Source organism: Gymnodraco acuticeps, unplaced genomic scaffold, assembly GCF_902827175.1.
Source record: "Gymnodraco acuticeps unplaced genomic scaffold, fGymAcu1.1, whole genome shotgun sequence".
Classification (NCBI taxonomy): domain Eukaryota; kingdom Metazoa; phylum Chordata; class Actinopteri; order Perciformes; family Bathydraconidae; genus Gymnodraco; species Gymnodraco acuticeps.
Genome location: NW_022989876.1, coordinates 392524 through 407273, shown reverse-complemented (window position 1 = coordinate 407273; position 14750 = coordinate 392524). Strand labels below are relative to the sequence as shown.

General features: G+C 41.7%; 1 protein-coding gene across 1 annotated transcript in view; it reads right to left on the bottom strand.

Annotated features, from left to right (window-relative positions):
* Window positions 1-3971: 3971 nt before the first annotated feature.
* actn1 (actinin, alpha 1) overlaps window positions 3972-14750 on the bottom strand; it is a gene marked incomplete in the record, with an annotated part of 71584 nt that continues 60805 nt past the window's right edge. Inside the window, 8 exon segments of the mRNA XM_034197700.1 lie at window positions 3972-4973; window positions 5621-5779; window positions 6501-6566; window positions 7360-7440; window positions 9699-9845; window positions 13332-13511; window positions 13927-14061; window positions 14400-14582. Of these exon segments, the coding sequence (XP_034053591.1) occupies window positions 4815-4973; window positions 5621-5779; window positions 6501-6566; window positions 7360-7440; window positions 9699-9845; window positions 13332-13511; window positions 13927-14061; window positions 14400-14582 (1110 nt within the window).

Genomic DNA, 14750 nt, shown 5'->3' with positions numbered 1-14750 from the left:
CCCACTGTTTAGCGAGCTGCATGAGAAACTGACGGGCTGTCAGGAGAGAGAGGGAGGGGGGAAAAGAGAGGCTCCGTTTCTCCCGTGTTATTATTCAAAGTTAATGTAAACTTTTGAATAATGTACTTCATCTACTACAAGTAGTTTGTTTGAATGTAATAATTATGTTGTTTGTTGTTTGTGGAATCATTTATTGAAAAATGAATCTGAATGTTTTGATCTGTAACGATTATAAACTGAAGCAATATAAAGATGAGCCCCATTAACTGAGTTTTAAACATCAGCATATCCGGTCCTAGTCCGGTGATTACCTGCTAACGGAAACTCTGCTACACAATTCTTATTATTATTATTGAAACATGACCAGTAAGTTTCAAATGTGTCCGGTAAAATAAATTCTGTCCCGACATATCCGCTTACATTCATAATGTCAGCGGAGGGAGGGGAAGCGGCGCTGTGGAAGAGCAGAGTGGAGGGAGAGCTGTCATCTTCCCTTTACAAGCTTCAAACATGTATTTATCGTGTGATTTTGGAAATAAAAATGTCATATTCTGAAAGCCAAGATTTTGTTTCTTTAAAATCAACCCGAACCCCGAAAAACTAGTTTTTTACGCAAATCCACGTTTATTTTGAAATGAGCCGTTGCGACTTTCGACTGATTTCGATAGAGCGGGTCACATATGTCAAATGTGTGGTTGGGGGGAACCAGGTCAATTAAAGTACTTATTTAACTATTAAATACATTGAGTTTGAGTAAAATACTTGGTTACTGATTAATTTAGGCTATAATATATGAAATTGCAAAGCAAAACTGCTGTAATTGATTTATTTTGTCCTTTGGTATTTTTTAAAGGTTTTCAACCTGAAAGAATCCTAATGTGTCCTTGAAAAGTTGAAATAAAGAAAAGGAAAAAGGATTCCAGTTGTCCCTCAAGCCTCTCAAATGTGGGCAAACACTCAAATAAATGCCAAAAACCCAGAGAACTTGACAATACTTATCAGAATAAAAGTATGTTAAATAACACTGCTAGTTACTTTACTCAGTGGAGGCTCGTCCATTGAGGAAAGGGAGGACCATCCTCCCTACAATTTCAGAGAAAAATAAACTTTGAAGAGAACAATAAATACACCTCAATTTAAAAGATAAGTCTGTTAAAATACAGATAATAGCCCTGGCTTTGGGACTGAAATGGGGCTAGAGAGGACGAGCCTCCCTTTGGGCGGGTCTAGCCAGAGGCTCTGGATTGGGCGCCTATATCATCAGTGAACCAATCAGCGGATCTGACTGCGCATCAGAGTGTTGATGGGGAGGCTTATCAGCGATAGAGTTTTTTCTGAACCGGGGAACAGGGGCGCTGCGCCCTCTTACCAAAATAAATTCCTTGAATTAGGCTTTGATTATGTTCTGGCCCGCCATCTTGCGGCTCAGCAAAAAATTGGCCCACGGCCAAACTTACTTGCCTACCCCTGATCTAAACCATGAGACAACACAAGGTCCAGTGTGTGTCCCTTCTCATGTGTCGGGCCATTAACCGACTGTGTAAGATTAAAAGAGTCAATGAGTCAATGTTTTTATAAATTGTATTTTTACTATTGTATACAAATAAACTGTTCTATTTTTGATAATTGGACCACGTCTCTTGTTCCATGAGTAACCGAACCTGTGTGTCCTAGTGACTTAGAACTTGTCACATTTCCCTGGGTGAAATTCCCGGGGTGGCGTTGTCGGACTTAGTGGTTTAACCAAACTGTTAAATTAATATATTTATTCTGCGGCCACTGCTACAACATCCCGCCCTCAGGTGTTTCCTCTTAATCAGTCCGGGTACGGGTGTGCATCTTATTATACATCCATGGTGTGTATCGGTGTGCATGTTACAGGGCGGAACCAAAACGCCTCGGACCCTCAAATCCAAGTGACCTATGTGGAAATGTGTTCGTTTGCAACTTGTTGTCATAAATGTTGGACATACTGTATTTGTGAAAAACTGAAAAATAAAGTTGTTAGTTTACGGTACGAGAAAATCCTCCTATTCTTGAGCTTTTAGACGGGGAACCGAAAGATATTTACATTGCTTAAAGCAGGGGTGTCAGTTAAACTCAAGGCCCGGGGGCCAAATCCGGCCCGTGACTTCATTTTCTGTGGCCCCACAAGAGCTTACAAAGAATATAATATGTTTATTATACGGTGACATGATGATTTACAGAAGCACGTTGCCCATAAACAACATGTCCCACAATGCATCTCAAATTAGACTTTTTTTCTTAGAATTTGACTTTTTTTTAAATGTCCCAAAAGACTTGCAATTATTTGCCCTAGACTTCTGCTTTCAGACGTAGTATAATAATCCAATGCAGAGGCAATAATGTAATATAATACATTATTTGATATATATATTTATATATAAGTTACAGTGGCGTTTTCTCCTGGAGGCCAAGGGAAGCCAGGCTTCCCCTGTTTTTTCGGATTGTAGTTATAATTTTAATAAATAAATAAAAACACTTCGTTTGGTTTCGGTAATTTTTCTGTGCTGTGTGTTGCTGCCGGCCCGTCTCTCCCCCATTCTCATTGAGTATTTTACAAATAGTGAAACAGCGCCCCTCTACATGTTATGGTGAAACAGTAGATTGCACTCTCTGTTGCGAGAGGAGGCCAGCCGAAATTGGCTTCCCTTGGTGAAAAAAAATGGAGGGATTGACCAATCAGCCAAGGCTCACGTGATGCCCCTGCCAACCTGTGATTAGTCAGGGCCATGCCAAGGGAAGACCGAGGCGGCTGGCTTCCCTTGCCTCACAATCCAATCAAATCGCATCAATTTAGTGTTGCAGTGACGCATCCTAAAACCCGGAAGTAAGCTGCGCTCGGTTTCCCTCGACAAAAAAGCAATGGGATTTCTCCATAGGAATTTGGAAAATAGCTCGAAATAAGGTCAGTGGAAAACGAACCTGTTAGATAAATGCACGTTTTGTTCAGTCGGATAATATCCACATGTCTAACCTACTTTTATAATGTTCGAATCATAAATCTAATCGATAGAAGATAGATAGCGTCACTGCACCACTCTCACCGCCGTTAGAAAGTAACAAGCAACTGAAGCAATTGCAATTATGGAGGGTCGAGATTTGGAGGATTTCATCAAAAATAATTGTACTAAACTTCCGCTACAGCAGCAACAACAAATACAATCTGATGACAGGCCAATGCCCAAACTGGAGCTGTGTACAGCGAGGAACAAAGGAGCGAATCGGACGTAAAACGTTAAAGGTCTCCTGATTTAGTTTGTGAATGAATGCTTATTAGAGTTTGGGCTGGAGAGTGCGTGCGGACCTGTCGGTTAGATAACAGGCGTGTGTAAGTCCTGCATCTGTATGATACAAATGTGTGTAAAATGATACCGGGTGCTGTAATCACTCATCTGGTTACGTTATTATATTGACCACCACACCCCCGACCCAAAAGAAAGGACGTATTATTGGCTTCCCCTAATTTTTTCCCCACACCATGCTACTGGTTTGGTACAACAAGAAAAAGCAAAAAAAAGTCCCAAATGCATAATTCCAGGTTTGTTATTTCTTTTTGAACAGTAGTGCCAGTTTCAGTATAAAAAGAAAGTCCCCAAGTTGGCAACACCGCGTGTTGTGGTGCTGTTGCTTTGGTCTGGATCTGTGAGCTAGCCACGCCCCGCTCATTTGAATATAAGAAATTGAAATGTAATGTGGCATTATGAAAACAAGTCCCCTGAAATAAATAAATGTGTATTTAAATGTACATTTATATATATTTATTGCCTTATTTATTTATTTCAGAATGTATTTCATAAACGTATTTATTTATTTCATAGGCATATATATATATATGTATTTATTTAATTTTGGCTTAAACGGCATTCCATATTTACTTTCCCAAAAGTCAGCTAAAAGCACAAACCATCAGTAAATCCATGCAACAAAAAGAGAAAAAGGAGACAAAGTTTAGCAATTTTTCTTTTATTACAATTTTTGTCTCTTATTTTCAATCGGGTGAAGAAAAATACCTTTCTTTTTTTTGTTTGTTCAGTATAATAAAATATGTTAACTTTATTCATTTTATGAAGAAAAACAACGACAACGAGAAAAATAAAAACAGAAAAATAACAAACTTTTTTTTTTACCGCTCTCCCTCTTTGTAAACCTGGAGAGCTGCTGCATTGCGTGGGAAGCAAATACAACGGAGACAGTGAGGAAGAGGAGGAGGGGGAGGGGAAAGAGGAGGTTAAAGATAAGGCCAGAGACGTACAAAACGGATCGCAGGAGGAGAGGAGTTTGGTGGCGGTGATGAAGCAGGAAGTCAGGTCAGAGTTAAGCGGTCATGCCGTATTTGGAAAGAGCGATACACTACAGAAAGGACCGTCTGACAGCAAGGTAAAGCCATGAAAATATTCTTAATATAGCGTACACCTTCACCTCGCTGTTAGGCGGCCTATCTGACAGGAAATGAAGTTATATCACTCTCTCCAAACCCACCAGACTCCATTAGAACAACTGAAATATTACCTCACAGACTCAGGAGTTGCTGGTCCAGTCAGTTAGTCTGTGTTATTGTGTGATTTCGGGGACTCTGAACTAACCTTTTAAAACTCAGAAGTCACACAACAACACAAACTAACTGATCCATGCAGCAGTGGACCAGGAACTCCCATACACTGGTCAGGTAAAATGACCTATCAATGGAGTCTGGTGCTTTTTGTCTAGATACAAAAATGATGGCAGGAGGACAGGAGGTTGGTGCTGAAGGAGGAGGAGGACGTGGCGGTGATGAAGCAGGAAGTCAGAGTTCAGAGGTCGCTCTCTCCGTACAGAGCCGTGGAGAAGGACATGTAGTCGAGGGCCCCGGGGACCCCGTCCGGCCCGGAGTACGGAGCCATGCGGGCGATGCAGTAATCCGCCTGGTCCGGAGGAAGCTCGCGGCGCAGCTCGTCCGGTAAAATGTAGTTCTGTGGAGGAGGGAAAATAAAGGACATTTTTATCATAGAAAAATAGCTTTTAGCTACCATTACAGTCTACATTCAGAAGTACCAGATGGTGATGAAGTGGGGATATTTTAATATGTAAGCCTATTTGTTTGAAAAATGTCACTGGTCACCGGCTTGAGCTTCAATAATCAGGATCCATGTATTTAAGAATGGAAGTAGACATCACATACAGAGCATCAACTAGTTCCTGAACAGTGTCCTTCACATGCTGATATCAAGAGAGGGAGTTACACCGTCACAAGATGGAGGAACAGAAAGCAGTATTCAATGTTTACTTCAGATTAGCTCCACGTCAGAAATGAGCATGCTTGATGTCTCTCTCCATAGAGGCTGAATCATCATGTTAATCACATAGCTATCATCTGCCTCAAACAGTCCTGATGCTCTTCTAGGTAATCAGACATCCTGTCATGTTCACAGCTACAGTTGGGATACCTTTGTTACCATGTGACTCTGATATTGGAAGAGCACATTCAGTATTTTCCCAACACTATTTATTTTTGTCTTTCATCTTCTTAACAATAAAACTCTAAAAGTGAAAACTTAAGAAGAGATAAGTACATCCATAGTAGTTTTACCAAGAATGAATGCTTCTACACGGTGTTTACCTTGTCCCCGGCCAGGACCTTGAAGGAGGCGACGACCTGGTCGGCGGTGTCCGTGTCCGCCGTCTCTCGGGACATGAAGTCGATGAACCCCTGGAACGTGACGATGCCCATCCTGTTGGGATCCACGATGCTCATGATGCGGGAAAACTCGTTCTCACCCTGAAGGCAACACGGAGGGACGGTGAGGCTCAGGTGCAACACACACACACACACACACACACACACACACACACACACACACACACACACACACACACACACACACACACACACACACACACACACACACACACACACACCCACACACACACACACACACACACACACACACACACACACACACACACACACACACACACACACACACACACACACACACACACACACACACACACACACACACACACACACACACACACACACACACACACACACACACACACACACACACACACACACACACACACACACACACACACACACACACACACACACACACACACACACACACACACACACACACACACACACACGGCAGGTACACTGCATGCAGATATAACTCGTAAATACATAGAATTAATTAATTTCAGGTTGGCTTGAATTTGTACCAAATAAAAGTGTGTTTCCAGATTATTTATAATACTGAAACAATACTGGAATAAATGTACCTACATTACATGCAAAAATGTGAAATAGTAAATACAATGAACCCTCACTTTAAAACATGCAAACTATTCCTTTATGTGTGGAATATCTCTATGAATCGAAATTAAGATATACATTTATTTATACAATCTATAAAATAAGGCTTACAACTTTTCCTGTGTCCTGGTTAAACACACAGACAAACGGTCATACTTGAATGGGCTCATGGCTTTACCAGGTTGTAACCAATGGAGATAAGGCAGGTTTTGAAGTCTTCAGCATCCATGAATCCTGATCTCTTCTACAAGGTCGGACAAAGGGAGGAAACCAGGAGGAGGAAGAGGAGGAGGAAGGAAAGTGGAAGGAAATCACCAGAGTAGAATTAAGGAGGAAAATCGGTAGTGGGAAAAAGGAGGTTTAAGTAAGGTAAAAGGTGGAATAAATAAGAAGATAGCGACGGAAGGATGGAGAGAGGCAGGGGAAGTCAGTAAAAGTGGAAGTTAAAAAAGTTTAAGAGGCAGTAGGAAACCAGGAGGAGGAAGGATGAAGACAGGCCAGAAAAAAGGAGGGAATGTGGGAAAAAGGAAATCACCGGCAGAGTAGAATTAAGGAGGAAATCGGTAGGAAAATGTTGGGAAAAAGGAAGTGTAGGAGGCAGTGAAAGATGGAATGAAGGAAGTGTAGGAGGCAGTGAAAGGTGGAATAAAGGAAGTGTAAGAGGCAGTGAAAGGTGGAATGAAGGAAGTGTAGGAGGCAGTGAAAGATGGAATGAAGGAAGTGTAGGAGGCAGTGAAAGATGGAATGAAGGAAGTGTAGGAGGCAGTGAAAGATGGAATGAAGGAAGTGTAGGAGGCAGTGAAAGGTGGAATAAAGGAAGTGTAAGAGGCAGTGAAAGGTGGAATAAAGGAAGTGTAAGAGGCAGTGAAAGGTGGAATAAAGGAAGTGTAAGGTGGAATAAAGGAAGTGAAAGGTGGAATGAAGGAAGTGAAAGGTGGAATAAAGGAAGTGAAAGGTGGAATAAAGGAAGTGAAAGGTGGAATGAAGAGAGTGGGGAAGAGGTACAAAAGAAAACACATTAACCCTTCGTTGAGTACCTGTGCATCGTTGGCGATATCGAAGCCCAGGCTGATCAGGCAGGCCTTGAACTCCTCCGCACCCAAAGTGCCCGAGTGATCCTGGGGGGTGAGGCGGCGCCGTGGGGGCCATGCAGCGACACATACAGGGGGGAGGAAGGTGAGGGGGGGAGGAGGATGTGTGGGGGGGAGTGCATCATGCACAGGGGGTCAAATGAGGTGAGGAGGGGGGGGGGGGGGGGGGGTCGTGCAGGAGATAGAAAGAGAACACAGTGCATTTCCATTAGGATCCTGCAGGGGGCAGCAGAGGTTAATGTGCAGCCAGGCAGTAACTCTGTGTGGGGGGGGGGGGCGTCTTCTCATCATCACAACAAGCACAAATATACCTTTTATGTGTAAACAGCATTAATGCAAAATCACTCATTAAACACAGTTCAGAATCACATTAATTTAAACCATATCCTCACACATTGTATGTACATACCATAGACCGGTAACAAACACGATTAACAATTATTAAAACTATTGATTAAACTGCTGATCTTTTTTTATTTATTCATGTTTTAGTTTGAGCACATTTTTACTTTTAATTCTTATTTTTTAATATATATTTTTTTAATTGTGTTTTATTTATTTCCTTTTAAAATGGCGCAATTTAAAAAGAATATTATTTTCTCAATTTTTTTTTTCTTTTGCTTTATTTTATTTTCTTTTATTAAATTCTTATATTTATATAAATGTATTTAATCTGTTTTGTTTGATTTTTAACTGGATATTTATAAAAACCCAATTATATTGAGTTTAATATCAAAGAAAAAAAAAAAAATTACATTTACAGTGAATTTCCACTTCATTTTTCTTCATGAATGAGATCAATTACAATTGGATTTTATGATTAGGCAATTAAGCTTTTATCAATCAACCAACTAATACTATCAGCTCTACTTAAGATATTCTGCTGATTATATAAAATCCTATTATATATCATAATTAGTTTCAACAAACCGTCTCAACAAACGTTTTATTATTCCAAAGCCTCTGCAGCTCCACATATCCTCCTATAAGAGGGCGGGCTTATTGAACGTGGAACAGACTTCAGATCCACATTTGGCTCTCTGTCTCTGATCCTCGTCTTCAGGTATTGATTAACAAACGGACGGAAAAATGTGTGAGGTAATGTTGGAGTCAAAGCTGGTCCATAATTGGAGCTGACGGACGGAGCCTCGGTGTAAACAGGAGGATCTGAAACAGCCTTCAATGGAGATACATCTCAGAGCCACCTGACATGGAAACTACAGACTCAAACCCATTGACTTTTTTGTTACAGATGGGGTCTAGCAAGCTACATGAATGTCTGGGAGCAAATACATTTTATATGCTACACAAATACGGCAAGGATCCTTTGAATTTTCGGAATATTGGGTTGCAGATTAACATTTTCCAAAGGGGGGTTCGTTTAGCATGAAACACTTGAGATAACTAAAGGATAAGTTACAAAGAAAGTAGAAAGAAAGTGAAAACTATTTCTGCTAAACAGTTAGCAATGATTGAGAGTCAGAGCTAAACATTTCAGATGTGTGTATCTCACACGGCACTGTCACTTTAATTCATGTACCTTTGTTATTCATGTTTTATTATCTTCTTTAAATGCCATTTCATAATATGTTTCTTAATGTCTTTTATTTTTGTAAAGCACTTTGAATTGGCTTGTGTTGAAAGGTGCTAAACAAATAAACTTGCCTTGCCTATAGTGGAAATAAAATACTTGTTTGGCCTTCACTGGTCATTATGAAGTGAATGTTGATTGCACCAGGTAATGGCTGAGAATAAGGACGTTTAAATACCTTTAAGTCTCGCTTTAGGGATGCCATTCTGTCTGCCTCCATTAGCACCCTTTCACAGTAAAAGCCCCAGACATTTACACTGCATCACTGACTGCAAGAGAGCATTTTGCTAAGAGGCAACTAAACAGAAAATCCTACAACTCGTCAAAATAGTTAATAAGTCATTCTACAACTCGTCAAAATAGTTAAGTCATGCTACAACTCGTCAAAATAGTAAATAAGTCATTCTACAACTCTAGAACTTTATTTAGCCTCCGTATTGTTTATGGTTGAATGTGGGCCGCGAGCAGTTTTTAGATTCTTAAGTGGGCCCTGAGATGAAAAAGGTCGGGAACCGCTGCTCTAGAGTAAATGCATCTCTAAAGCAGCCGTTTGACACTTTGGGAAAAACATAATTCACTTTCTTGCTGCAAAGGCCAATAACCTTTTGCAGCACCGCGATGTTTACCCCACCTGCAGCCTGGGGTGAAGGAAGGAAAGAACAAGTATTTTAAAAGCCCTTCTGAGAGCACTAACCCTGTCGAAGTGGTTGAAGGAGGCTCGGTACTCGTTCAGCTGCTCCTGGCTGATGCCTTTAGCGTCTCTCGTTAAGACCTGGTTCTCGATCTCGTTGATGGTGCGGGCGATGGTGGTGAGCAGCTGCTCCCAGCCCACACGGATGTGCTGCACAGAGGGAGAGGAAGTGTGAGGAATACCAACCAACTATATGCAATATGAGCTGTATTACATTACATGTTACTTGTTAGACGCTTTTATCCAAAGCGACTTACATACTCAATACTGTGGACAATCCCCACAGGAGCACTTTGGGGTGAAGTGTCTCAGGGACACAACGACATGCTGACTGCAGTGGGGTTTGAACCTGTCAACCGACCACCAACGCACTAGTCCACTGCGCCACACGCCTCCACTATATGTGCTATATATATATATGCTGTTAATAACTGTGCAATATATACCTGGCTGCTAAATCCTCAGAACTGTTACAGGATGAGTATTGTGTAACTTTTTATTTTATTCCATTCTAACTTTCTTTTAACTTTTTTAACTTTGCACTTTTGTCTGCATGCTTCTACATAACATTAAGCTGTCTTTTGCTCTTTTTCTGCTGTAACAACGTAAATGTCCCCTCTGTGGGACTACTAAAGGTATTCTGATTCTGAATTAAGATGACACTGAAAGTAATGAGACACCACAAATAGAGTTGGAACCAGATGCTGCATTACAAATAATGTAGAAAGCTTCCATGTCACTGCTTGCTTGTTTTTATTATTTGTATTTTTAAGTTCTACTTTTTTCAATGGGTCTTTAATTCAATATATACTGAACTATATGTGGTTTTGTACATTTATAAAAATGAGTTTGGAGGACAAAGATGGAGTGAAGAACATATTGATCTGGGGGGGCATGTTTACAGGCGTCTGAATCTGTAGGGACTTAGATTGGGAACTGAAAGGTCGCGGGTTCACCTCCTGATTGACCTAATACAGGGGGTGTTTCTCAATGTCGAGGACGCTTGCTTGGTAGCACATGTCTTCCGAGTCACTTGCTTCAGAAGCGAGGCAAGAATCCTTCATAGCCTCGGATAACAAAGAATGGTGGAACAGGCTAACAGGTGTGCGTCACGAGGCCCCGCCTTAAATGGAGCGCGATTTCCGCCAAAGATTTGGGGAAATTGGTCCGTGCGCAAAGCATTGTGGGGATTTTAAGACCGCGGAGTCTATACATGTGCAGCCTTGACATTTCGAAAGTACGCCGGCCTCGGGAGGATTCCAAGTATGCTGGACATTGGAACAGTCCTTCGGTGGGACTCGATGGCGTAGTATGCTTGAGGAGCCTTCCTCGACATTGAGAAACACCCAGAGTCTGGACCTGTCGCTGTAGAGGTCGCCGGTTCAACTCCTGGGCTCGGCTGCTCTCAAAAAATAAATGCATGTGTTTTAATATATTGTTGTATGTATCATGTGTCTGTTATGTGTATTTCTATATCCATAGTTGTGGGCATGTGTGTGTGTCCATGACTGAAATGAAAAACGGACCATCATTTTTCGTCAACTGGTTTTTGTTCATATATTTTTTTAATTGTTTTAAAATGATACATTATTTTGTTTATTTTCAGAGCTCGAATTGTTGTTTTGTTTATTCATTTAATTCCTATTTCAACTTTGTGTAGGTTGAAATAGTTGATACTAGACATCGGGGTGGGTGAGGGGTTGTTGTGTTGTTCAATGTTTAATAAAATGCCGGCTATGTTCATTTAATATTGTTCCTTCTATCATTGAAAGCAACCTTTTACATAGCATATGTATAATAGATTTAATTTGTTAGCGCTTTTACAAGTGCTCAAAGACGCTTTACAGATATATTGAAGAGAAAATAAAATAAAATAAAATAAAGGAACAACAAATAAATATATAGTTAAAGTTAAAGTCAAATAATACAAAAACAATCACACATTAAAAGCCAGATTGAAGAGGTGAGTTTGTGTGAGTGTTTTGAAGGTGGTGAGGTCAGTGCAGTCTCTGATGGGTTGGGGGAGTGAGTTCCAGAGGGAGGGGGCAGCGACGGAGAAGGCTCTGTCCCCCCAGGTCCGGTGATTGGTGCGGGTGGGGATGGATAGGAGGTTGGCTTCTGATGAGCGGAGGCAGCGGGAAGGGGCGTGGTGGTGCAGCAGGTCTGTGAGGTAGGGGGGGGCCTGATTGTTGAGGAGGACTTCGAAGTTGATTCTTTGACGGAAGGGGAGCCAGTGGAGGTTCTGGAGGACGGGAGTGATGTGGTCTCGGGAGCGGGTGTGGCTGAGGAGGCGGGCAGCAGAGTTCTGGATATGTTGGAGTTTATTGAGGAGGTTGGATGGTATGCCGTAGAGGATGCTATTGCTATTACGTGTTGATTATACTTTGTGCTATCAATCCAAATCTGCAAACCCACTACAGATATTGAATACATGTCTAGTCAAATGTAGTAGAGTGAAAGTTAAAGTATCATAAAATGAAATACTCAAGTAGAGAACAAATTAGTACAGTATTAAAGTACCAACTAAGTTCAGTCATTGATCAAATGTACCTGCAGCACGGCCTGCTTTTGACAGACTAGTACGTATTAACACAAATACATTTTAAAAAGTGACCCTGTTCCTTTTTGGATTTCTATTCACGCAAACGACGAGGGATTCAGAATGATGAAGGATTATTGTTTCTGCTTTTCTTCTAAATGCATAACAGCCTCTCGCTGACTAGCAGAATACAGAAGGAGATAAAACATATCATTTGCATAAATACACCAACACAATGTGGCATTTAAATACACACACACTCTGAATATGAGTCAGTTGATGTGCGCAATTTCAATAACAAGATTCACATGAATTATTGGCCTGTAAAAATCCTTCTTGGCAGGCGGTCGGGGGGGGGGGGGGGGGGGTTATGGTTCCCATAAACCATCAAAAATAATGTGATGGAAAACTGCAGTGTCAGGAGAAACTCAGGATGTAACTCCAGAAGAGTCTCCTGAGGTTTTTAGGAACGTCCTGCCTCCATTAAATCTGTTCTTTGTGGAAAACTATGAACATTTTGCACAAACATAACCATTCACGGAGCATTTGAACATTGGCTGAGTGAAATGCTCTGAAAAGGCCCGTGGTGCATTCAGGTGCTCCTTATTATTATTATATTCTTCCAATTGCGGTGTGTTCATGAGCAACACCCAGAGTCTGGAGAATGAAGTGCATTTTTTCTTTTAATGTTTATTTTAAATGCCATTTTCTTAATGTCTTTCATTTTTTGTAAAGCACTTTGAATTGCCTTGTGTTGAAAAGTGCTATATAAATAAACTTGCCTTGCCTTGCTCTATAAGATGAAGTATTTCAGTGGGTTACGTGGTTGTTGTTTCATTTCAAAACAATGTATACAAACATCAAAAGTTACATGCTCTGTTGTAATAAGTCAACCGCTCAGAGATGTCCCGCCCCTTAGCGTACATGGGAGAGAAACTCCTTCTGCAGGGAACACAGGCCTCTGCAGACCATTTACATGCACTAAAACCTATAGAACACACAACAGGAGAGGGAACACCACAAGAAGCCTCTTTAATAAAATGTAGCTCCAAACACAAGAGGTTAACAACACTTGGTGGTTTAGGTCTCTTTCGTACCTCCATGGTGTAGTTGGTGTGCTTGTTGTCGAAAATGAGCGCCTCCTGGATCAGCTGGTGGTCTCCCTCCAGCTGGTCGATCTTTGGCTTGTAGTTGACGATGTTCTTCTCGTACTGACGGAGGTGAGTCAGCTGATCCTCCAGCGTGCCGTTCATCTCCATGGAGATGCGCCCGATCTCCTGCACAGACCGTAGACTGGTAAGTTTAAAGGTCCCCTATTATACTGTTCTTCATCAATACATTACAGGTCTCAGATATATACAGAACCTGTCTCTGATTGGCTGAAACACCAACTAGATCATTGCAGCATTACCCATAATCCCCTCTGTTTCAGCCCTGTTTCCAAAGTGCTGATTCTCTGTCTGTTACTTTAGATGAAAATAAGGAGCCCCTCCCCACGCCCCTCTGAGAGACATTTGGTTACAAAGAACTCAATGGAGCTCTAGGAGGAGATTCAGGTGATAAGGGGGGGGGGGGGGGGGTTACCTTGGTTGCTGATTGGCTAATGGTTACACAAGACAAAACATCGTTATGACATCATAAAGTGGCCAAAATCTGTGTGTGTGTATGTGTGTGTGTGTGTGCTGCACTGACCTCCATCTTGGTCTGGATCCAGGGTCCGATCACGTTGGCCTGGTTGGCGAACTGTCTGCGCAGACGCTCGTTGTTCTGCTGCCGGGCGTGCTCCTCGATCAGAGCCTGGTCCCTCTGAGGAACCAGCTGCCGCACCTGAGAGGAGACACACACATCCACCATTTACACTTAAATATATGTCAATCCTGCCAAACGTGCTGCGAAGAACTCTGCATGACTTTGTTAGAGACTGGTCCCCAATTGCACCGTACATGAAGCAAGAATGGTCAAGTGTCATAACTGTGGGCGTAAATATTACATGATAAGTGCTCACACACGAGTACTACGTTGCTACTGTTGCTGTTTGACTATTTTTGTTGTTATTGTTTTGTCGGTTATATCATGTTTTGTTGTGTTGTCCCTAATGTTTTTTGTATTGTCTCACTTGAAAATAAAACAAAGTGTGTTCTTTCCTGCTGGTGACGTTTCCTCACCTTGTCCCACTTGGCGTTGACCTCCTGAGGGTTGATGGTGGTGTACGGGTTAGTGCCGGCCATGTTGACGTGGTACGTCTGCACGATCTTGGCGATCTCGTTGTGGATGCCGAGGATCGCCTGCCGCTCTTTGTCCGCCTCGGGCAGCGTGGCCTTGAACTGCTCGTGGGCCGTGCTCAATCCCTGAGGTACAAACATGAACATTTAAACCAAAATACAGGTTTTTTTGTACCTCAAACAAAGGAAATATACTCTGTCTTCCTACATTAGAAACACAACTGCTTTTTTAACATTTATGAGGCAGGAAGAGTCTGCTTTCTGCTCTTCTACGTCCAATTGATAGTGAGATAA